The sequence below is a fragment of the Falco cherrug genome, chromosome W (assembly GCF_023634085.1).
Source record: "Falco cherrug isolate bFalChe1 chromosome W, bFalChe1.pri, whole genome shotgun sequence".
NCBI lineage: Eukaryota > Metazoa > Chordata > Aves > Falconiformes > Falconidae > Falco > Falco cherrug.
Genome location: NC_073719.1, coordinates 8554759 through 8578514, shown reverse-complemented (window position 1 = coordinate 8578514; position 23756 = coordinate 8554759). Strand labels below are relative to the sequence as shown.

General features: G+C 41.9%; 1 protein-coding gene across 1 annotated transcript in view; it reads right to left on the bottom strand.

The window, feature by feature from the left end:
• Positions 1–23756, bottom strand: part of LOC102048148 (junction-mediating and -regulatory protein) — a 125341-nt gene that overhangs the window by 64016 nt on the left and 37569 nt on the right. Inside the window, exon 2 of the mRNA XM_055698194.1 lies at positions 8588–8761. Within this exon, the coding sequence (XP_055554169.1) occupies positions 8588–8761 (174 nt within the window). The remainder of the gene's footprint in view (positions 1–8587; positions 8762–23756) is intronic.

The following is a 23756-nucleotide window of genomic DNA, read 5'->3' as shown; positions in this document are numbered from 1 at the left end:
AAAAGCCTTAGGAATAAGGTTCAGCTGACTGTCATGCAAGTAATCTATAAATTTTAAATCAGCGCTGCTTTAGTGTCCTCCAATGCACCTTATGTAGCTTTGTTTTCATGTTTTTCACTGCAAGACTCAAAAATATTGACTTAAAAAACACCAAAAAACATGCACAGTTCAAAAATCTAACACATCAGTTATTCAAGATCCAATGATGGAAACATGGATTTAGTAATACAGAACTGATCCATTTGATATATGGTAACAAGACTACAAAATAAGAGAATGAAGCTGTCATGGTTTAACCGCAGCCAACAACTAAATACCATGCAGCCACTAATTCGCTCCCCCTCCCCTCCCCCAGTGGGTTCTCTGAGAGACAGGGCAAGGTAGACAGCTACTCAATTTCCTCCATCTCCAGAGCAGCTATACCAAAAGCCCACTGATACCCTTTTGGGTCCTTGAAATACCCTCTCCTGAGGTAGTCTATGCCAAGGATACATGGAGCTTCTGGGTCTGTCACAATGGGATGTTTTTGCCATTCATTTCCAGTCAAGCTTATTTCAGCCTCCAAGACTGTTAGCTGTTGGGATCCCCCTGTCACTCCAGAAATACTAATGGGTTCTGCCCCTTCATAGTTTGATGGCATTAGAGTAAACCGTGCACTGGCATCTCCTAGAGCCTTATACTCCTATGGGTTTGATGTGCCAGGCCATCGGATCCACACAGTCCAGTAAATTCAGTTGTCCCTCTCCTCCACCTGGCTGGAGGCAGGGTCCCTCTAGTCCTGGTCATAGGATTCTCCACTTCTTGTAAGAATGGATTAGAACTCCTTTTCACAGCATTGAGAGTAGAATCAGCCTTTCCACTGTCTGGGAAACTGCCCACTAGAGTTCAGAGGAGCAACCTTCCTGGATGAACCCCCATTTGTGATTGTTTTTCCTTGCAATTCACATACTCATGCCTCCAGGATCAAGGTGGTTTTTCCATCCCACTTCCTCATGTCCTCTCCATGGTCCCCTCAGGTAAAACCACAGGGTACCCCATAGTGTGTACCTCCTATATCCTCCCTCTTGAGCAGAAGGACACTTACTGTTAATAGCTGAGATGGGGTCTGTACAGGTGAGGAGTAGAATCTACCATTGTCAAGTTGCTGGACCAGTTACTCCACAGCTCAGATGAGGGAGGAAGAGAGGTTGTTTTTGTATTCCCAGAGTTGGCAAGCCACTTATCCACCATTGGTGTCACGTTGTCTTTCCAGCTCATTATTGCCAATGAGTTGGAATATGATGATGGTGTACTCCATACAAATTTCTGGGTCGTGTGCATGGGACTTCATTGGGATCTGTGGGTAACTGTGCATTGTTCAGGTCATAATAAATCATCTCTAGCACGGCTAATTCCTTCAGGTACTGAATAGGATGCCTCTCTCTATTGCAGTCCACTTGCCTGGGTGACATATAACATCTTCCTTGAAGGGTTACCTTTCCTTCATGCTTGACAGGAGTTGTCTCCAGAAGCTAAGGACTTGTGTTCCTCTTTCAATCGCCTTGTCAATGCCCCCTTCCCTAGAAAGTGATCCCAGCTGCTTGGCTTCCTTTCCCTCTCATTCCAGACTACTAGCCCTGTTATCCCAGCATCGAAGCAGCCAGGTGACAATGTGCTCATCTGGATGACAGCCAAAATCTTTTTGCATATCTCACAGCTCATTCAGGGATAGGGATCAGGTGGTTACCTCTTGTTCTGCCTCTTCCTCCCATTCCTGTGATGGACCTGCTTTGTCCTCCTTTACTAAACAAGCTGACTTTTGTGTCCATTTCTTCTTGTGTATAGGGGTGACACTGGCATGGGTTGGGTCTCTGGTTCAGCTGCAGTGTCTGTTGCTAGGGTTGGAGTAGGCACAGTGCCTGTCGCTTTGCCATCAGATCCATCGACCTTGTTTTTTCCTTCAAGGTACTGAATAGTGTTGAACAGGGCTCAGTAAGCATGGGCATGGCCCCAGCATGTTGCGGTAATTTGTGCCTCTCTGGAATTGCCAGGGTGACAGCATACTTTTCCAAATATTTTACTAGCTTTTCTGGATTCTGTACTTGTTCAGGGGTGAAGTTCCAAAACAGTGGAGGTGCACACTGTTGGAGATACTTGCCCATACTATCCCACACACCCTGCCACTCATAACTATCCAGCTTTGGGGCAGATCTCGGGGTAGTATTCTTAAATAGTTGTTTAACCTTAAACAAGACCTGGAACACATTCAGCATTCCCAGCAATAGAATCATGCTGGTTTCAACATACCAAGGATATTCAAAATTTTCAAAATTCTCAAACACTTCTGTAATTAATCTGGTGGGGAAGGGCAAGATGTGTTAGGATGTCTCCTCTATAGGTTGGCTTTCTGTAGAGAGCTTTATGGCAAGTGCTGGAGGCCACAATGCCTGTGAAGGACCTTGAAGGCTGAATGCCCAGAAGAAAAACGGGATATGAAGCAAGGCTGGAGCAGATGCAAGATGCTACATCGGTGACTGGTTGAGAACATGAAACTCACAGAGATAAGAAGGAAGAAAAAAAAATGCAAGAAGTTCAGTGTGTTTGTAGCTTAGTAATTAACCAATGAAATATAGCCAAGAAGCGTGTGAACAGTATTGATTAACCAATGATATTTTAGTATGGTGCGCATGAACAGCAAACGTGGATATGTAAGCATGGGTTTTGGACTAATAAAAGGTCTTCTGGTTGGATTCAGGAGTCAGTGTCTTCATCTCCTCAGCTTTCCAATCAGAAAAGGCTAAAGTTGTAATTATTAGTAGTTCCCATCAGATGACTCCCAAATACAGAGGTGATGGCAATGCTGAGTACAGAGACCAGACCAGTTTCACAACCAGCAATTCTATCATATCACAAGCCAGTATTACAAAGTGTAACAAAACAAGAACCTTAGCCCAGGCACCAAGGGTGATAAATAGCAAAATAGGGAACACATACTGCAAGTGAGGTGTTATATAATGCAACTCTGAGAACAAGCACAACAACTCTGAGAGCAAATAAATCAACAGTGTGACCAGCAACTATTAAACAAATACAATGAATTCTTATAACAAATTTGTTCTAATGTACTCTGGTCAGATCTGTTGTAATCTCCACCTTTTGAGCCCCAGTTGGACAACAGAAAGGAGTGTTGTGGTTTAACCCCAGTTGACAACTAGATACCACATAGCCACTCACTCACTCCCCTCACCCCCCACACCCCCTGGTGGGACGGGGAGGAGAATCAGAAAAAGGTAAAACCTGTGGGTTAAGAAGAGTTTAATAATTGAAATAAAGTAAAATATATTATTATTAATAATAATAGTAATGAAAAACGAGATAACAAATAGAGAAAGAGAAATAAAACTCAAGGACAAAAACCAAGTGATGCACAATATAATTGCTCACCACCCACTGATCAATGCCCAGCTAGTCCCCAAGCAGCAATCCATCCTCCCCCTGGCCAACTCCCCCCAGTTTTATATACTCAGCATGATGTCATATGGTATGGAATATCCCTTTGGCCAGTTTGGGTCAGCTGTCCTGGCTGTGTCCTCTCCCAATTTCTTGTGCCCCTCCAGCCTTCTCACTGGCAGGGCATGAGAAACTGAAAAGTCCTTGACTTAGTACAAACATTACCCAGCAACAACTAAGAACATCAGTGTGTTATCAACATTATTCTCATCCTAAATCCAAAATACAGTACTGTACCAGCTACTAGGAAGAAAATTAATTCTCCCAGCTGAAACCAGGACAGAAGCATTGATGTCCACTCCCTTCCCAAAAAGATCTTCAGTTGACTCAAGGACTTTTTTTCCCCAAGTATTTCTCTTAAGTAATTTTTAAATAATTCTCTCTGTTTTGCTAGCTATCCTCATCACTAAACTTATGTTCTCCTTTGAACTTGTTTCATATTTTTTAAAAAATAAACTAAAAGTTAAACTGTTCAGTGCAACATAATTTATTTCAAAGTATTTCATTTTACACAAATCAAAGTCAAAATAGCCATAAGAGTCATAACTGCACTTCATCACCAAGTAGTAAACCAACAAATAAATCCATAGACATTTGAACCAGTTAGATATTGAACTACACTAGTATCTGCTTAATGGAGCTTGAAAGAGAAGTACAACATAGACTAATAATTCATTTTTTTGGAATTGTAGAATGCTTTATCAAGCTATATCCAGCTCTCTTATTTCTAGTGCTAGACCTCAACATTAGTATATTTAAAGTCCTTAAAATCCCATCACATTTAAGTAAATTAACATGTCAGTGAAGATACGAAATATGTATTCAATGAAACTAAGAATGCTTTTAAATGTTTAATGTATAACTACATTTTAATGTTATGATTTCCTGAAGATTAATTGAGAGATTATGATGACTGTAGTCTCTCACCTGTATCAAGATATTATCAGTGCTCAGTTAGTTAAGCAAATCCTGTCCAACTCAGACCTTCAAGAATGCTTGTGTCAGCTTTGCTGGCATCTATGTGTAGGTTATATAACTTATTTTACATTTTATCTGTAGTCTAATACGAAGCCCATTTAAAAAAAGAGAAAAAAGCATGAACAAAAGGAAGCCTCCCATTGATTTCACCTGGCCTTTGATCAAACACAGTGCCTACTCACCATGACTGTGAAGTACTGGTCCACAATTCTAAGACCATAAAAATTCAAAGAAGGTATTTTCTTTCTCTGTGAAGGCCAGTGAATACAACTGTACATACGTAAAAGGCTTTGGGGTTTTGCCCATGGATTTATTCTTCTGAAAGATTTATTTTTTTTATTTTTTTTAAATAACCATATTTGGCAACCTCTATCAAAGACCACTTTATATCTTGGTCTTAAAGGGCTTAAGGCTTTATCCTATTAGTTTGTCAGTAAGTTCTATAGCTAAATATCAACCACTAGAACTGGTCCTTCCTCTCCATACTTTCAGAAGAAGACTGCAGTATATATGGAGGATCTGAAAAATATAAGATTTAACTATCTATCTGAAATCAAAGGCACCAAAGCACAGGTGGCTAACTCTGCTTCTTCCAAATTTTAGGAGAAGTATTTCACCTTCAGGTTTCCAGCTACTGATGCCTACTACTTCCCACTTTTCTGCTATGGCAATGTGTATTCTTAATATACAAAAAATTGCTAAATTTTCACAGGGAAATTATCCATTTTGATAAATGAAAAATTTGTGGGTATAAATGTGAAACATTTTTAAGATCAAAAATATTACAGCTTTTTTTAGTTCATTAGAAGTCTGATTTCTAGCAAAAAGAGCATCTTAAAATCCATTTAGAATTCAAAATGCTAGATAAAATATTCTATAAATATTGTTTGCACTCTGGTTTTCAGTTTATACTTGTCTTCAGAATTTTGGTGGAAATATACAGATAGCAAAACATATAATACAACATTTGAATATCAAGCTTCACTTGCCTGGTGCCTATGTTACATCCTAGAGTCTGAAATTAGAAGAAATGGAAAAGTAATCCAAACAGTGAAATTAACATGCTAAAACTCACTGGTTGAATGTCTTTACATATTATTACATCTAAACAAGCAACAGTCCAGAAATAGTGACATTTAAAAATGTCTATACAAATTCAGCACAGCTTTTATATGTATATAAATTACAATACCATCTTCAATTCCTTTATTATACCTTCTCCAGCATTCTGTGAACATAATTACAGTTCTGAGTGTTTGTCTGGTTTATCAATACAACCTTTCACACTTACCATACAAAATATGGTCATACTAGACATACAGAATATGTCTAGTAAGCATATCTTACATTTTAATCTTGAACTGAATACAGCATTGCTTCTTTGGTGAGCATTTCTCAATTTGATAATACAGTTCACTACAAATTGGCTTTTATTTGTGTGTCCCCCAAAGGCCTTGGGGCGAGCAGGATTATTCCCATATTATTTAAAAAACAGAATAGTAGGTCCCAAACACTGCTGTGTTTGCTATGTTCACTTTTTTCAAGAATGCATGATATCTGGTAAGCATTTTGCCATGTTTAGAAGGAGGCCCCCATGGATTTGAGCAGCACTTACAAATATTAAGCATTTCTAAAAACAAAACTAGGTTACTTGAAGCTATGAACCCAAATAAAAGAGAAACATCACTGCTGAATGCATTGTTATAGGGTCTGATGACTAGTACATAATTGAATAGAAATTTTGGCAGAAGTCAGTTTTCCAGAGTTGTACTCCACTTCATAATAAGCCATCCTTTTCTCCTTCCACAATCTTCTACCTTTTTCATTATGTTTTCCAAATTCAGCAATATTTAAGTGCTGCACAGTACAGCTTTCATTCCTCACCCATACTAAACGATCCATCCTTCACACTAAATGAGGCAAAATACACCTGAAAATCTAGCATACAATCAAGATAAAAGATAAAAAGAAAAAGAAAAAAAGACTTCTATCATGGACAACAGTAATCTGCATTTTCAAGTTTCTAAATGTTTGTTATGAACTTTTGTTCTGTTTTTTTCCAAAGAAGGAATCTGCAGAGAATTCAGCTGTCCTACTCTAATGAGGCTCTTCTGAACACACAGAATTTGGTGGGTTTTTTCTCCCTTCCCTCCTGTAGGCTTGTCTCTTGCCTAAAGTTTCACAGCAACAGCAGAAATTTAACACCCAGATGATACATCTTCCATTTTTAGGTCTTGCTCCAAGAGGACACTAAATACTGTTCTCAAAGATTATAGGCAAAGCAATTAATTTCCTCCTGATCTCACCCTGAAAACAAATAAACTAATTAAAATACTTATTTAAAAACCTAAATTCTTAAAAAACTAAAACAACTTCTCCACAAATCAAAGACAGATACCTAATACAGAAAAACTCTAAAAATGTTAAATAAATTACAGAAGGCATAGTCAATCTTGAGTAAATACTGATTTTTTTATTCAAGCTTAATTATTCTTGTAAGTTTTTTCATTTTAGTAACTCATTCTGTAGTTTCTTCCATCCTTACCTTGCCCTATATTCAAACTTATCTTTCTCCTTGTCAGTCTTTATATTTAAATAGTATTGTGTTCACAACTCCCATTTCACTGAGGTATTAAGCATCAGAAATACTCCTGTTATGCATGAAAATGGAGCTAATCCCTGTCATAAGGGTTTACAGAAACCTAAGAATCTTTGTTCCATTATTAAGCCATCCAGAAAAATATACAGCAAGTTAACACAAACCATTGCATGCACAATTTCTGTTTATAAACCAGTTCCTCTACCCTAGCTACCCAGTGTAACATTTTGTCATCATAGATACAAGTACTACTTTCTCTCAAACAACAGAAAAAGAAAGGAAGAAAAAGAAAGAAAAAAAAGATGGCATCTTTCTCTACCATATAATACAGATGACCAAGTTTTATAACTCAAAAATTGCCAAGTTAGGAAGAGAACTTAATGTCCGTAGAAGTAACTATGTACAACTAAAGTAATTAACCACAGAACATGCCCCTGAAGTTTACCAAGGTTATTCTTTCAGGGAAAATAATCTTAATTCATGTTCCATACTCAATATGATATTTATCTTCTGTTGCTTGACAAAAGAACAAAAAAAAATTCAATTAAAAAAAATCTTTTCCTGTGCTACAGCTACAAATTCAGATAAAATGGGAACTATTTCATCAATCTGAAGAAGGATTATTAAATGGATTGTGCATAATCTTCAACAGTATAAAACACCTGCAAAAAATATTCATCCCAGTTCTCTATGCAGCAACATTTATCATTCAGGGGGGAAAAGCACTTTTAGTTCAAATATCATTACATTACCTCACAGAGTTAGTTTCAGATTGCTGAACTTTCTGAAAAATTACCTTATAGACACAACAATAGCTCAAAAGAAAAACTAGTTTTGGAACTGTAAGTCTTCTCGCCTGCCTCCCTCATTCTATACTCAAAGACAGAGAAAAATAGTATATTTTAAAATTGAAACCAGTAAAAACAATGTTGGCTAACTGAATAAGGTGTCAAACAATGACATTTGCAATACAGGTTAAAGGAAGCAAACCCATTCTTCAGTTGGTTATACTTTTTTAGCTCTTCAGAAAATAAACTGTTAAAGTGTTACAACAAATTACATATTTTTAATATGCTTCCATGTTTAAGTGTTTCACAACGTGAGATGAGAAGCTACTGATGTCTTATGGTTTATCAGATTATCTCAGAAAACTACAAAGAAAAGTAAACTTCCTGTAGTATCTTTTAAAAGAATTAACAATCACATAGACACACATACATGTGCCTCTCTCTGTTTTATGTATTAGTATTTCCAGTAATCACAATATTGTAAGTTTCACCTATTAAATTCAACAGTGAATTTAAATAGTCAAACATACTAAGTTAAACAGTTCATGGTTAGCTACATATCAGAGACATTCTCACTCTTCAAAAGCACTCCTCTGAGTGAAAGAACCAGAAAAATAGGGTCAACATTTAGTGGAGAAACCATCACTTCATATACTGCATAATAAAAATAGTAAATAGTAACTGAAAAACATTATTTCCCCATTAATAAGAAGTCCAGTTACCTTTACCATACCTTTATCTGCTGTCTTCTAAGCATTGCAAGTTCCCTCATGTCTCGGAATGGTTGTAGTAAGTATTGGTAGAGCTCCATGGTAGCTTCTGCAAGACTACTGTAGGCTTCATCTTCCATTTGATACAGTTCAAGCAGCTCTACCATGCTTTCCGTGTTCTTATGTTTTTCCAGAAGCTGTAAAAAAAAAAAAAAGTGCTAGTTTTAGTGAATGTGTTCAAAGATTCCTGCTAAGTGACAGTCAATAAAAAAAACAACCATCATTTTTAGCCTATCCTTTTGTATTACCTTCTCTACCCCACAAAATCATCGCTCAGACATTCAATTAAAAACAAAATCTTAAACCCCACCGACATCTTTCATTTAGTCAGTCAAGCATGAGTGCATGTCTGATAAGCTTAACTCAAAATGTGCACCATTTCTATTCATTGCTTCTTTTCAAAAATCTTTGGAAGGTAATGAGTATGAGCACAAAGACAGCAAGGAAAGCAACTTAGTACAACAATCTATAACACAGCAACCAGATAAGATACTTCACACATTTCCCACTGAGGGGAGGAGTGATAGGAAAGGACACAAAAGAGGAGAAGTCACATTATGATCTTCCTAGGCTTTTTTTTTCCTCCTATTCAGTACTTTGGACCTGTAAAACCCCATTATATCAGTGCAGCTCCAGACACAAACGCAGACCAATCTAATCCTGGTCTAGGGACTCCCCACTAGGATGGCAAGCAGTGTGAAACAGATGCAACGTGAAACGGTTCCGCTCACTTATGTCTTGCCAGAATGGGTTAGAATTCCTTTTCACAGGATCAAGAGTAAAGTCAGCCCTATCACTCTGTCTAGGAAAACATCCTCTGGAGACTGGAGCAGAAGCCTTCCTGGAAGACTTTTTACTTGTGATTGGTTTTCCTTGTAGTTCACGCACTCGGGCCTCCAGGACTGAGGTATGTTTTCTACCCCATCTCCTCATGTCCTCCCCATGGTCTCGTAGATAAAACCACAGGGCACCCCGTGGTGTATATTTTCTATATCCTCCCTCCAAAACAGAAGGGCGTCTATGGTTGATAGCTGAGATGCGAGTCTTTAGTGGTGGAAAGTAGGACATATTCTTGTCAAGCCACTGGATCAGACTCTCCACATCTGAGATGATGGAGATAGAGACACTATCTTCATAATCCTGGAGATGATGAACCACTTCATCCACTGTTGGTGGTACGGTGTTTGACCAACCCATTACAGCCAATGAGTTGGCATATGCTGATAGTATGCTCTGTACCAATTTCTACCACATGGGATGTGTGTATCAGACTTCATCAGGATCTGTGGGTGACTGTGGATCATTCAAGTTATAATAGATCATCTCTTTCACAGCTAATTCCCTCAACTACTGAATACCCTTCTCTGTTTCAGTCCACCTGCTTGGGGGACATGTAATATCCTCCTTGTAGGGATAACTTTCCTTCATGCTTGACAGGAGTCACTTCCAAAGACTGATGATTTGCACTCCTTTTCCAATTGCCCTATCAATGCCCCCTTCTTTAGAAAGTGATCCCAGCTGCTTGGCTTCCCTATCCTCCAAGTCTATTCTATTAGCCCCATTATCCCAGCATCAAAGCAACAAACTGAGAATTTGTTCACCTGATTGACAGGCATAATTTTTCTGCATATCCCACAGTTCAAAGATAAGGATTGAGAGGTTACCTCTTGTTTGCTTTCTTCATCTTCTTCACATGATGAGCTTGCGCCTTCATTCTCCTTTACCAAAGGAGCTGCTTCCCATTTCTTTTATCTACAGGGGCCACTAACAATGACACCAGTCAGTCTTCTGCATCATTCATTGTGGGGGCAAAAGTAGCTGGAATACCTGCCACAGGGGTTAGAGTAGCTGCAGTGCTGGCTGCAGTGGCTGGAGCAGGGGCAGCTACAGCACCTGCCACAGGAACTGGAGTGGCCACAGAGGGTGGAGGGGCAGCTGGAGCAGCTGCAGCAGGGACTGGAGTAGTAGTTACAGTTTATTGCTTAGAATTCCACCAGTTCCAGGACATGAAAAGTGCATTCAGTATTCCTATCACTAGGTTCAGGACTGACACTATGGGGCTTCCAGCAAGCCAAAGATACTCAGAGTCTCCTAAAATCCTAAATGTTTTCTAGAGAGCTTTATAGCAAGTGCTGGAGGCCACGATGCTTGTGAAGGACCCTGAAGGCTAAAAAGGAAAGAAAAATAAGGTTGGCTGAACACCTGGAAGAAAAACAGGATATGAAGTGAGGCTGGAGCAGATGCGCGACGCCACTTCAGCAGATAGCTGAGAACATGAAACTCACAGAGATAAGAAAGAAGAGAGGAAAAGAAATGCAAGAAGTTCAGTGTGTTTGTAGATTAGTAATTAACCAATTATATGTGTTGCAGCACAAAAAACCTAGTAGGCTGCAACAAGGCTTTACCATTGGTCAGATTCTACTGTCTGTGTTGTATTTCCTTCCTCCAGAAGTCAAACCACGCTAGTCCTCACCCATTCAACCCTTTACAGTAGGTTAACACATTTAATCCATTAAAGGGCTATTTAAACACTTAGCAGGAATGAGCTACAGCTGCACATCATCCATGTCAACCAAGCCACTGCCTTCTAGGCAAGGCCACAGCTGCATATTATCAATGCTAATCAACCCACTATCTTCATTCCTCTACAATTCCCCCTTTTTGTTTATAACCAAAAACGCTGTGTCTGTCATCCATTGTAGGGCCCTTGGCAGGAGGTGTGGAAAGGCTGTTCAGGTTGAGTTAAGAAGGCACAAAGCTATGTCTGATTCAGGCTCTGCATCAGGGTCACCCAGACATTGTGACTACCCTCTCAAGGGATCTATGGGACAGCCGGTATCTGATGTCCTCTTATCAATTCTAGGATCTGAAACAGGCTTAACACACCTAGCAGGAAACCAACACAGCCCTGCATCTGTGGAGACATAAGCATACCCTCATCCCCAGGTAATTAAATCCCACAGGCCTGTCCATTTTCCTGTCTGTAGGTCTCACATTAAGACCTTTGCTCAGATAGGAGGATCTCCTCCCTGCAAAGACAAGAAATGAGAGATAATCACAGGACATTCTTTCCCAGCCAGCACAGTCAAATAATTCAATGTATACACAGCTTTCCATAGATGAGCACACAGAGTCTCAGAACACATTCCCCCTTTTTGTTTTTCAAGAAGTAGCTTTAAAGGGTGATGAACACATTCCACAATGGCTTGGCCAGTTGGGGAATGCGAATGCCAGTAACATGTTCTACCCCCCAAGAGGCAAGGAATTTGGCCATGCATGCAGATGAATATGCTGGTCCATTGTCTGTCTTGAGATGCTTTGGAACCCCCAGAGCAGCCCAAGCCTGTCAAAGATGTGAAATGGCATCCAGAGCCTTCTCCCCAGTATGGGCCGATGCCCACACGACTTTTGAGAAGGTATCAACGGAGACATGAACATACTGTAAACGACCAAAAGAAGGCACATGTGTGACATCAGTTTGCCACAGATCCAAGGACTGATATCCATGTGGATTGACCCCTCGTGGAAACATCTGTCCAGGATCCAATCGCTGACGCTCTAGACAAGCAGCGATGATGGATTTTGCATCCGCAAAAGATATTCTAAATTGACGGACCAGTGCCTGAGCCCCCTGATGAAAAAAAATGATGAGATATGAGGGCCTGTCGTATCAGATCTGGCACTGGAGGAGTCTAAGTGGGAGCTGCAAGAGCATCAGCACAGGCATTTCCTTCACAGATGAATCCTGGCAATCCGGTGTGATTACAGACATGCAGAACGTAATATCTATGTGTACGCTGACTCACTATTACCCATAATGTTTTTAATAAAAAAAATAGTCGTTCTGAATTTACCTCCTTAAGCAGTGCACGGTCAATGCGTTGCGCAACATCCGCAACATAAGCAGAGTCTGTAACAATGTTTACAGCACATCAAGAAAATGTTTTAAAGGCAACAATGACAACACTAGGTTCAACCAATTGAGGTGACCCCTGTGTCAAGTGTATCAATTCTTGCCATTGCTTCCCATCATACCAAGTGACCACTGCCTCTCCCGATTTCCCAGAACCATCTGTAAAGACTGTAGGGCCGTACACTGGGCTTTCTGCTACCAGCGGCTTTTGAAGTATTTCTATGTCCGAATAAGTTTGTAAGAATTTATAACTGGGAAGATGATAGGATATTTGTCCCTTGAATTCTTACAGATCCAACTGAAATGGTAAACTGTTGGCCAAACACCAGCTTACATAATCACATTCAATGGGAATTATCGAGTAATAGGGATCTTGGCCCGTGAGCTGAACGCACCGTGTACATACTTTGGTGATGATTTTTGATACTGGTTCAATCTGAGTACTCACTGTCTTCTGTGGTTGTACATATAAAAATAACCACTCTAAGACATGTAGCGGATCTTGCCAACACTCATTCCATTGGCCCAACAATCCCATGGTGTTGATGCAGAAGGTTCAAAAACACCTTATACGACCAATGTGATCAAGTTAGTGCCACTTTATTAAAAGACTTACAGCAATTTATACTCCCAGCAAAAGATACACACGCTACGCAGGCTTTGTTATGCAGAAGGTGATAGGCTAAAACTACTTGTTCACACGCTCCCATCTCCCCTATGATTGGTCCTGGTGTGGTGCCCACACGCTGCTCCCCCCTTACGCAGGCATCCTGCTTTTTCTCATCTTTCAGTCCAACTTTCTTATCTCTCTGCCAGTACACAGTTTCTTTGTCTCTCTTGGCCTTGCATATGTCCTTCACAACAGCTGCAGCTTGTTACAGCAGCGGCCTGTTATTACAACAAAGTTACTTGGTCTCGATTGCTCATAATATGCCCATTTTCTTCCAGCCACTCCACAAATCCCCCTTTTTGTTTTGAGCAATCCAGACCCCATTCTCGAACATCCATTTAATTAACCCATTCATCATGTGTTGCAAACATTGAAACAAACAGGGAAGAGACAATATCAAAATCAAAACCACTATCAACACTACCAGTGCTCCTTTAACTACAGTCTGCAACCATCCCCTTAGTCCAAGACCATTGAGCCAGTCAGAAAAAGGATCATGTCCTTCAGTAACATGCTTCATATTCTCGTGCAGTGTTGCCAATTGCTGAGCTATGCTCCTTGAGTGATCAGACAAATTGAAGCAACATATCCCTTCAAAGTCTTCCCAACCATGTCCATGTGCTAACAATAAAAATCTATGGCAGCTCTATTCTACAAAGTAGTATGTCTAACATTATCTACATCAGTAAGTAGCTAACTTATCATTTGTGAAATCAAAATAAATTGTTTCTGGCCCCAACATGCTAATCTGTGGGGTTTTTTTGTTTTTGGGTTTTTTTGCATTTATGGCTGACATTCCTCCTGGGAGGAAAAAGGATGTGGCTATAACAGTGGCTAACGATGGCACCTGTACATCGCCGTTACATGTATCATCAAAGGTTCGAATAGATCTGCATGATCTTTCATGGTTCCTACTGACATTAATGGAATACTAATCAAACAGGTTTGAATAGGGTTATCCGCTTGTTGCAAACTCAGACAAAAATCTGTTACCCCAGCTGTGTTTGCCCATGTTACCCAAATATTCGTTCTGGGTAAAATGTCAAAAATGCCCTCACTACCTGGTAGAAAACAAATTAACATAACTGTGTTCCACTTTTAAGGTGTTGCCATCGTTTTACCTCCTTTTTCCAATTGCTCTGATGCACCTGCCAGCTTCAAGGAATGTTTATTCCGAGTCCACAAACCTTATCAACTATCATTGTTATTCTATTAATACACTGCAAAGCTAAGCGTTATAAAAGCATGAAACTAATTTCTGCTAAAACCCTTTGCCCAAGGTCCTCAATTAAGCTTAAAGCCTCAAAAAACTACTGTTATTCTCTAAGTATTTGTGTTTGCCTTTCTATATTAACAGCAGATTACCGATATGCTGACACACGTACAAAGTCAGACAACCCGCTCGCTTCAGAATAAAACACAACCCATTCACTACATGAGTGACATTTAAACACACTATCCTGATCACATGCACACATGACTCTCCAAGTCTTCTTGTCACACCATGCTCAATGTATTAAAACCCAAGGTCAGCAGTTCAGATCATACTCTCTACAAGCTGTGCCGTTTTCCTTGTTCTGTTCTGTGCTGAGTGGCTGCGTTCACACAGCTGCATGAAACAACGGCAAATCTGGCAAAAGACCAAAAGCTTCACTGTTTGCCAGCGGTAATGCTGTCAGCAACGGGGTCAAGATGCCAAGTTCAGTCGATGTTGGTGTCCTTGAAGTGCCTCAGAACATAAGGCTACCGTTGACATTGACCCATGTCCTGTAAAACATAAAAAATTAAACCTGATCCTCTGCTTCATTATTCTTAAGATCTCCTTTCCAGGGCCGCACCCAGCGACTCAGAATCCATCTAACACCGGTATCTGTAACAATACAAGCATATCCTCGCCCCATCATTTTTAGTTCCGCAGGTCCCTTCCATTCTCCTGTAGAGACATCTCTGTATTGAACAAAAACACTATTTCCACACTGGGTTACCCCAGATCTCAAAACCAAAACTGGCGGTTCATTTCTATCACCTGTAAACCGTAAATAGTTCAATACATATATCGCTTTTGCAGGACGCTCTGCTGGGCCCAATACCTCTCCCTCTTTTTGTTTTTGCAAAAGCGCTTTCAGTGTTTGATGCGCTCATTCCACAACGGCCTGTCCCATGGGGGAGTGTGGTATGCCTGTGATAGGACATATACCCCAAAGTTGACAAAAATGAGTAAAGTTCCGATAAATATAGGCCAGGCCATTATCAGTTTTGATTTGTGCAGGCACTCCAAGTGCCATAATGGCAGCATGCATATGTTTAATTACATGCCGTGCTGTTTCACCAGCTTGCGCCGTTGCCCAGAGCACTAGGGAAAAGGTATCAATCAAAACATGCACATATTTGAGCCTGCCAAATTCTGGGATATGAGTTACATCCATCTGCCAAAGTTGTAGGGGTCGAAGTCCTCGAGGGTTCACCCCCAAACCAAGACCAACTCCTGCCTTCTGACAGTCAGGGCAGGACTGTACAATTTCTCTAGCATCAGCCACAGGAATGTGAAATTGCCTGGCCAACACTTTTGCCGACTGGTGAAAAAACTCATGGGATAACCTAGCTTGTTCAAAGGTTATAACAACAGGACCTGTTCAGGCTGGAGCAACAAGCTGATCAGCCTGAGTGTTACCTAACGCAAGACCTCCACATTTCTGATGACTGCGAATATGCACAATATTCGTCCCGACGTTGGTTCAAAAGCATTAGCAACTGTAACAACAGAGTATACAATACAGGATTTTGCACAGGTTTCACCATACTATGTTCTAAATGCTGTACCGTACCCACAACATATAATGAGTCTGATACCACATTGACAGGTTCTTGAGACCAGTGCCAAAATGCCCAAATAACAGCCCGGAGTTCTAAAGTCTGTAAAGAGTCTCCAGTCACCCCAGGGAGTAGTTTATGTTCCCAAGTTTCTCCTACTTTCCAGGTGACTGCAGCTCTCTGAGATTTTCGTCCAGCATCAGTAAAAACAGTTATCCCTTTTACAGGAACCTCCGATCGCAAAGGCAAATGTTCAATTCGCTGATGAGATAACAATAGCAAAAGTTTGTCCAAAGGGTAACTGTTAGTGAGAGTTCCCAAAAAATCAGCAGCTGCCATTTGAAATTCTGCTGAAGCAGACAACAACCACTCCAAATACAGTTGAGACACAGGTACATATATAACTGTCGGTTCAAGGCCTGAGATATCTACAATTCACTGCCTGCCTTTAATAATAAGCTATGAAAACAATTCAGGGCGCGTAACGACTGTTTTTCTGGGCTGGAATGGGAGAAAAATCCATTCCAAAATTTGTAAACGTGGTCTCCCTTCTCCCAGCTGGATAATAAGCCCTTATGGGTGTTCTCACTCACCTCCTGAGTTAATTATCATAAAAGAGCAAACTTGGTCATCTAATCATCTGCGCGCATAAGTTGTCACTACCTTATTAGCGATCACTTGCAACGCCTGTTGCTGATCCTCATTCAATTGACGGCGCTCCTGAGCCTGCGCAGATGTTCCCAGGAGCAGCATCAATGGTTTCAGATCATCGTTTGTAATTCCACAGATATTACAAACCCACTGGATATCTCCCATTAGTTTTTCCACATCAGACAATGTTTCTATTGCTGTGTTAATTTTCACTTTCTGGGGTCGGATCATTCCATTTGTAATGATCCAACCCAGGTACAACCACGGCCCTTTCTTTTGAATTTTTTCTGGGGCTATCTTCAACCCCCTTTCTCCAAGACTATGTGTGAGCTGACGTAAAATCGTCTCAGAATCCAGCTGTTTTCCTGCTACCAAAATATCATCCAGATAATGATAAATAAGTAAATGAGGATACTGCTTACAAATGGGTTCTAAAGCCCATGCAACAAACAACTGACACATCGTAGGCGAGTTTTTCATTCCCTGCGGTAACACCACCCAGTGATATCTTTTCGCTGGCTCTGCTTTATTTATCGATGGCACTGTAAAAGCAAACCTTTCAGCGTTCTCTGGATGTAAAGGAATTTTAAAGAAACAGTCTTTTGATTCGATAATCACCAAATCCCAATCCTCTGGTAACATAACCGGGGAGGGTAGCCTGGGTTGTAAGGCGCCCATATCACACATAACAGCATTGATTGCTCGTAAGTCATGTAACAGATGCCATTTCCCAGATTTCTTTGGGATTGTAAAAACTAGGGTGTTCCATGGACTAGTTGAAGGCACGATGTGTCCAGCATCTAATTGTTCCTGCACCAAATTATTAACAATCTGCAGCCAGTCTTGCTTTAGCAGCCACTGGTCAATCCAAATTGGATCATCAGTTTTCCAGCTGATTTTTAGGATTGGCTGCTCAACAGTGGCCGCTCCTAAAAAGGCAAAGTAACGAGTCAGGCTCCCACCTGACTGAGCAGATCTCTTTCGATTAGTGCCACAGGTAAGTGCATTACATAGGGGAGTGTAGTTACTACCTTACCATCAGAGAACATAAATGCAATTACATCTCTACTGATGAAGGTAGCTTGAGACCCACCAACCCCCACAATGCCAGCACTCGCTGGCATTAGAGGCCACTGCCTAGGCCACTTAAAAAAAGGTATAATCGTTACATCAGCTCCAGTATCTATAATCATCTGCAATTTGCACATTTGTCCATTAGGATGTCTTATTTCCATTTGTTCCTCCGGCTTTCCCCGACTGATGTCCACAAAACATTGGGCTGACCGGTAGACCCAAAACCTTCTATCCCCCTTTTCTTTTGTTCTGCGTTAGGCACTTCTGCTTCAAAAGGAATTAATTGAGCAATTTTTGATCCCTGCTTAATAGTTATAGGGGGAGTTAGTGTGTAAACCATTATTTTAATCCATCTCTCAAAATCAGCATCAATAAGACCTGGGACCACAAAAATACCTTTCCTAGATACCGAAGAACGCCCAATTAATAAGGCACTTAAACCATGTCCCAAAGGTCCCACAAGATTTGAATCAACTAATTGAACTGTGGTGTCGGTAAGCCTAATAGCTACTGCTGTTGCCAGGTCCATTCCAGTGCTTCCGGAGGTGGTGGCGGAGCAGCGGTCCAAGCACCCTGGACTTGTGTCATAGCGCGAGGGCGAGGCGCACTCTGTGTCTCGTTTTCCTTTTTCTGACAATCGCTAGTGTTATGATTATCTTTCCAACACTGCACACACCATTTCTTTTGCTGTGCACCTGGAGCATTACATTGAGATCTGATATGTCCCATCCTGCCACAATTAAAACATTTTCTATCTTGCTTCCCATTATTATTTTTTCCTTGCACAAGTGGTTTCACTGCGGCTCCTACCGTGGCAGCCATAAAGGCAGCTTTTTCTTGATCAGTCATTCTTTCTGCCGCCTCCAACAGCTGAGCAGCTGACAACCAATGCAGTAGGAGGCTTAAAGCTTTCTTAGTTTTTTCATTAGCATTATCATAAGCAAGCGTATCAAGAAATTTTGCTTTCATATCCTCATTCAAATCAGGGTTACTCATGAGAGCAGCATGCAATCTGTCTATAAATTCTGGATAAAATTCTGTAGGTCCCTGTTTTATCCCCGTAAATGCTGGCGCTATTTTGTCATCATGGAGGGCAAAAAATCGTTTTCAGAGCTAGTTCCTGCGTTAATCGTAACACCTCGGGTCGGAATCCCACTTGCCACTCAGGGTTAGCAGAGGGGCTGGTGCCTGTCAGCATTTGGGCATTCACTCCAAACAGCAGATCCCCCTGCTGACGAGGTGTGGCTGCAGCAGCTTCACTCACTGCCTGCCAGTGTTGAAAAAATTGTATCTGTTGAGAAGCTGTTAACAAAGTTTGTGCAATCATACGCACATCATATGGAGTTAATAAATTTGCCGTAAAAATATGCTGAATTATTGAGTTAGTATATGGAGATTTAAACCCATATTGTGTTACTGCTAATTTCGCTTCTTTAATTACCTTCCAATCTAAGGGTTCCCACTCGTTACCCTGTGGCGTTACTATCACAGGAAATGGCATTGGCCCAAGCTGTCCAAATTGTCCCTCTATAATTGCATCCCGAATAACCCCCCGCCATCGACGTGCTGGATTACTATTACCCCCCACGCCTCCCATTGGAACCGGCGGTGGTAGCAGTTCCACTGCTAATGTCTCCCCAGAACTGCCCACCCCCACTCCACCCTGTAAAAAAGGATTAGTAGAGAAGGAAGATAGTAGCGGTGCTGTAGGAACAGGTTGAGCTGATTCTTGCACCCGCATCTCAAGTTGCTCTAATTTTTTCATGAGATCTTGCAACTGCACATTCTCCAAACCACGGCAACGTTCTGCAGACACTGATCGGGGTGACAGAGGCATGGACAGAGGCAGAGGTGGATAGAAACAGTCTTCCATCGAGACGTTACGTGTGCGTTCCGGGGACTGTTCTCTCAAACTTGGACCGGGAGATTCAAGCGGTGGTGTATTTGTCTCCTTCGGCTCTCGGCCCTTTAACTGCACTACTGCTACATGCAACATATCCCTGTCCCTTCTTTTGGCTTTTGGGAACAAGGATCCCGAGAATGTCATAGCAGTAGCAGAGTCTTTTGCACTAGCACCTTCAGCTTCTGACGACAGGGCAGCGAAAGCAGATGCGGTAGATTGTCGTTCTGCTTTCATCTCTTTCAGAGTCTCTAGGATCAATCTCCACACTGTGGAGAATTTCCCACTGTCTTTAGAGCCTGAACTAATGTCCTCACGCAGTGCTGCACCAATCTTTTCCCAAGTGTCTAGTTCAACGACTGCACGCACTGAGGGGATTAATCCACACTGCCGAGCCCATGACAGCAACCTCTTCAGGCTTCCCTCATCATAAGATAACCCTCTCTTAGAGAGGATATGTTGGAGGAGCTTCACCACTGCTGCTTCCTCTTTGCTCAGCGTGGACCCCATCTCCTCCCCGACCGCTCACCTGATCAGGGCAAGATTCTAACGGTTGTGCACGCCTTCCCAGGCACCGGGGCAGTGCCTGCTACGGCCGGCTTCTTCCGCCCCCCCTGAGCTGCCTCTTCACTCCTGGAAGCATGGACAAGAGGGTCCCTGTTCGGGCACCACTTGTTGATGCAGAAGGTTCAAACACAACTTATACGACCAATGTGATCAAGTTAGTGCCACTTTATTAAAAGACTTACAGCAATTTATACTCCCAGCAAAAGATACACACGCTACGCAGGCTTTGTTATGCAGAAGGTGATAGGCTAAAACTACTTGTTCACACGCTCCCATCTCCCCTATGATTGGTCCTGGTGTGGTGCCCACATGCTGCTCCCCCCTTACGCAGGCATCCTGCTTTTTCTCATCTTTCAGTCCAACTCTCTTATCTCTCTGCCAGTACACAGTTTCTTTGTCTCTCTTGGCCTTGCATATGTCCTTCACAACAGCTGCAGCTTGTTACAGCAGCGGCCTGTTATTACAACAAAGTTACTTGGTCTCGATTGCTCATAATATGCCCATTTTCTTCCAACCACTCCACACCATGGGATTATAGTTAGCAATGACAATATATAAACGTATTGGAGTTTCTAAGTCTACATGGTGTACCTTTTTTGTTGCAGACCATTGGCCGCCCTCTCTAGAACTAAGCTGGCTTCCTCAGTTAGTGATCGGGGAGACATTAAATCAGTGTCACTCTTCAATACATCAAAGAGTGGTTTCAACTGGTCTGTTGTAAGGCCCAAGTATGGCCTTACCCAATTTATGGTCCCTAATAATTTCTGCAAATCATTTAAGGTTCTGACATTTACTTGGAGCTGGATAGACTGTGGCTCAAGCGTTTGATCTAGCACCTTAACTCCCAAGTATTTCCACGGGGCTTGTTGAATCTTTTTTGGTGCTATACATAGCCCAAAGGTAGCCAACAACTGCTGCAAAACTGGATACACTTGCTGAAGTTCAGCCTTATTTGCAGCTGATACAAGAATATCATCCATATAATGATAACAATACACTTGCGGAAATTGTTCCCATACAGGTGACAATGCCTTTGCTACATACCATTGACATATAGGAGGACTGGTTTTCATACCCTGCGGCAACACTGTCCATTGGTATCACTTACAAGGAGTCATATTGTTTCTGCTAGGTATGGATAAAGCAAATTTACATTTATCAGCTTCATGTAAAGGAATAGCAAAAAACCAATCTTTTAAATCAATTACCAAGATGTCCCAGGTTCACAGGATCATCATCGGGGAAGGCATGCCCGATTGCAGGGCTCCCATTCCCTCCATTACACCATTTACCTTCCTTAAATCTTGTAACAGGCACCATTTGCCCGATTTCTTTTTTGTCACAAACACAGGGGTATTCCAAGGACTATGGGAAGGTTCTAGGTGACCCTGCACTAATTGTTCTTCAACTAATTGTTGGAGGGCTAAACATTTTTCCTCAGGAAGGGGCCACTGTTCCACCCAAACAGGGGTATCTGTCTTCCAAGTCAAAGGCAGAGTAGGTCTCTGTATACCCTCCATCACAGTGGCCCCTATTAAAAATCCTTCTGGGTACTGATAATAACTCCCCATTGTCCCAAAACATCCCATCCCCACAACTTCAGAGGGACATCAAGCACATAGGGATGGATTGTTGCTGTCTGGCCCTCAGGGTTTTGAACTTGCACCATATACTGACTTTGGACACTGTGTCACACCACCCACTCCTGCCAATATGGAATCTGCCAAACAGACAGGCCAACAGTGAGGCCAGATGTGCACAGATATAATAGCTACATCTACTCCCGTGTCAATCATTCCAGTCGCCCATATTGTGGAAGGAGTCCCTTTGGCAAAGGTGATTTTACAGGTTAGAGTTGGTTGAGCATTTTGTACACTCCGAGTCCAGAAAACTTGTGGTGTTCCTGTCAAACCAAACCCTTCTTTGCCCCAGACTTTGTCATGGGCATAATTAACTTGCACCCAGAAAGGAATTAATTGTGCAATCCAGCTACCTTCAGGAATTGACACAGGGGGAGTGGGGGTCCAGACCATTGCTTGAATCTGAACCATATAATCAGCATCAACGACTCCTGGTAAGACAAACAAACCTTGTAACGTTACACTAGAACGTCCAAGCAACAGCGCACTCATTTTATTGCCAATGGGTCCCACAGCATTCAGTGGGACCTTATGTACTTTATCATCCTCTATTGTGATGGCGGTTGCTGTGGTAACATGCAATCCGGCACTCCCTGAAGTTCAGGCTGCAAGCATAGCTGCATAAGGCTAGAATTGTTGTGGAGGTTTCATTTGTATCATCGTGTGGTTCCTCCCCGCATTCCTCCCGCGGTTTCCCTTCTTTCTGTTGCCACCTGCAAGTAACTGTCCTTGAGTGTTTAGATCTACAGTATTTTGCAAAATGTCCTGCTTTTTTACATTGACAGCATACCAAACCAGAGCCATCAGCCCTTCCCGATCTCAATCTCTTTGGACAGTCCTTCTTTAGGTGACCTTCTTGCCCACATGTGTAACAATGACGGATGACCCTGACTGCATCAGCAGAGTTCTTTGCCAGACACTCCATTTGGAAGGCAGTGGTTCCCACCTTCCCACATACATCCATTAATTCTATTGAAGTGGGATTGTGATTCACCATGCCTGCAATCACCTTTCTAAAATCCTCATTCACATTGTCCTTAGCTAATTGGACTAACAACACTTCCTTAGCTGCCCCATTCCGTATTTGCCTTTCCAAGACAAATCTCTCAATCTATCCAGGAATGACACATATCCCGCATTTGGGCCTTGCTTTATTGTGGTCCACGACTGTTGTGGAGTGCCATGGTCTGGGACCTGCAATAAAGCTTGGAGAGCTAATTCTTCTCCCTACTGCAGGACTAAAGGATGTAAGCGAGCTTGTAACTGAGGAGAATTAACTGGAGCCTCCCCCATCAATTGTGGAATCCCTGCCCCAAAACATGGGTCATCCTGGGGGTATTCTAAGTTCATCAATGATTGTTCATTTGCCAAGCGCCTCCAACTTGACTCAAAAAGTAACATTTGCATAGGGGTCAATATAATTTGTGCAATCGTACAGCAATCATAAGCTGTAAGCTCTGCTGTGAAAATACTACGTAACAATGATTGAGCATAGGGTGAGCCTATTCCATACTGTACACGGGTTAATCTTAACTCTTCAACTGGGGAGTGATAAAAAGGCTCCCACTCGGGGGGAACATTACCATCCTTTTGAAGTACTGGGCAGGCTAAGACCCTGCCCTCCATGGCAGCTGCAGCATCGATATCCCCTTCCGCGAGTGTTTGCACCCACATCTTTCTCCAGAATGTGGCAGGATCTGGTCCCGATGCTGTAATTTGGACTGGTTGTTGAAAATGACCCCAGATCTCCTCCGATAAGCCTATCACAGATGGCTCAGGATCACAGACAGGCAACAGGACAATGACCAGATCTCCCTGCCACCCCAAAGGGATCTGACTCTGCCCACTTGACCCAGGGCCACTCTGCTCCTCCTGCCGGCCTTGACTGTGTGAATCAGGTGATGGC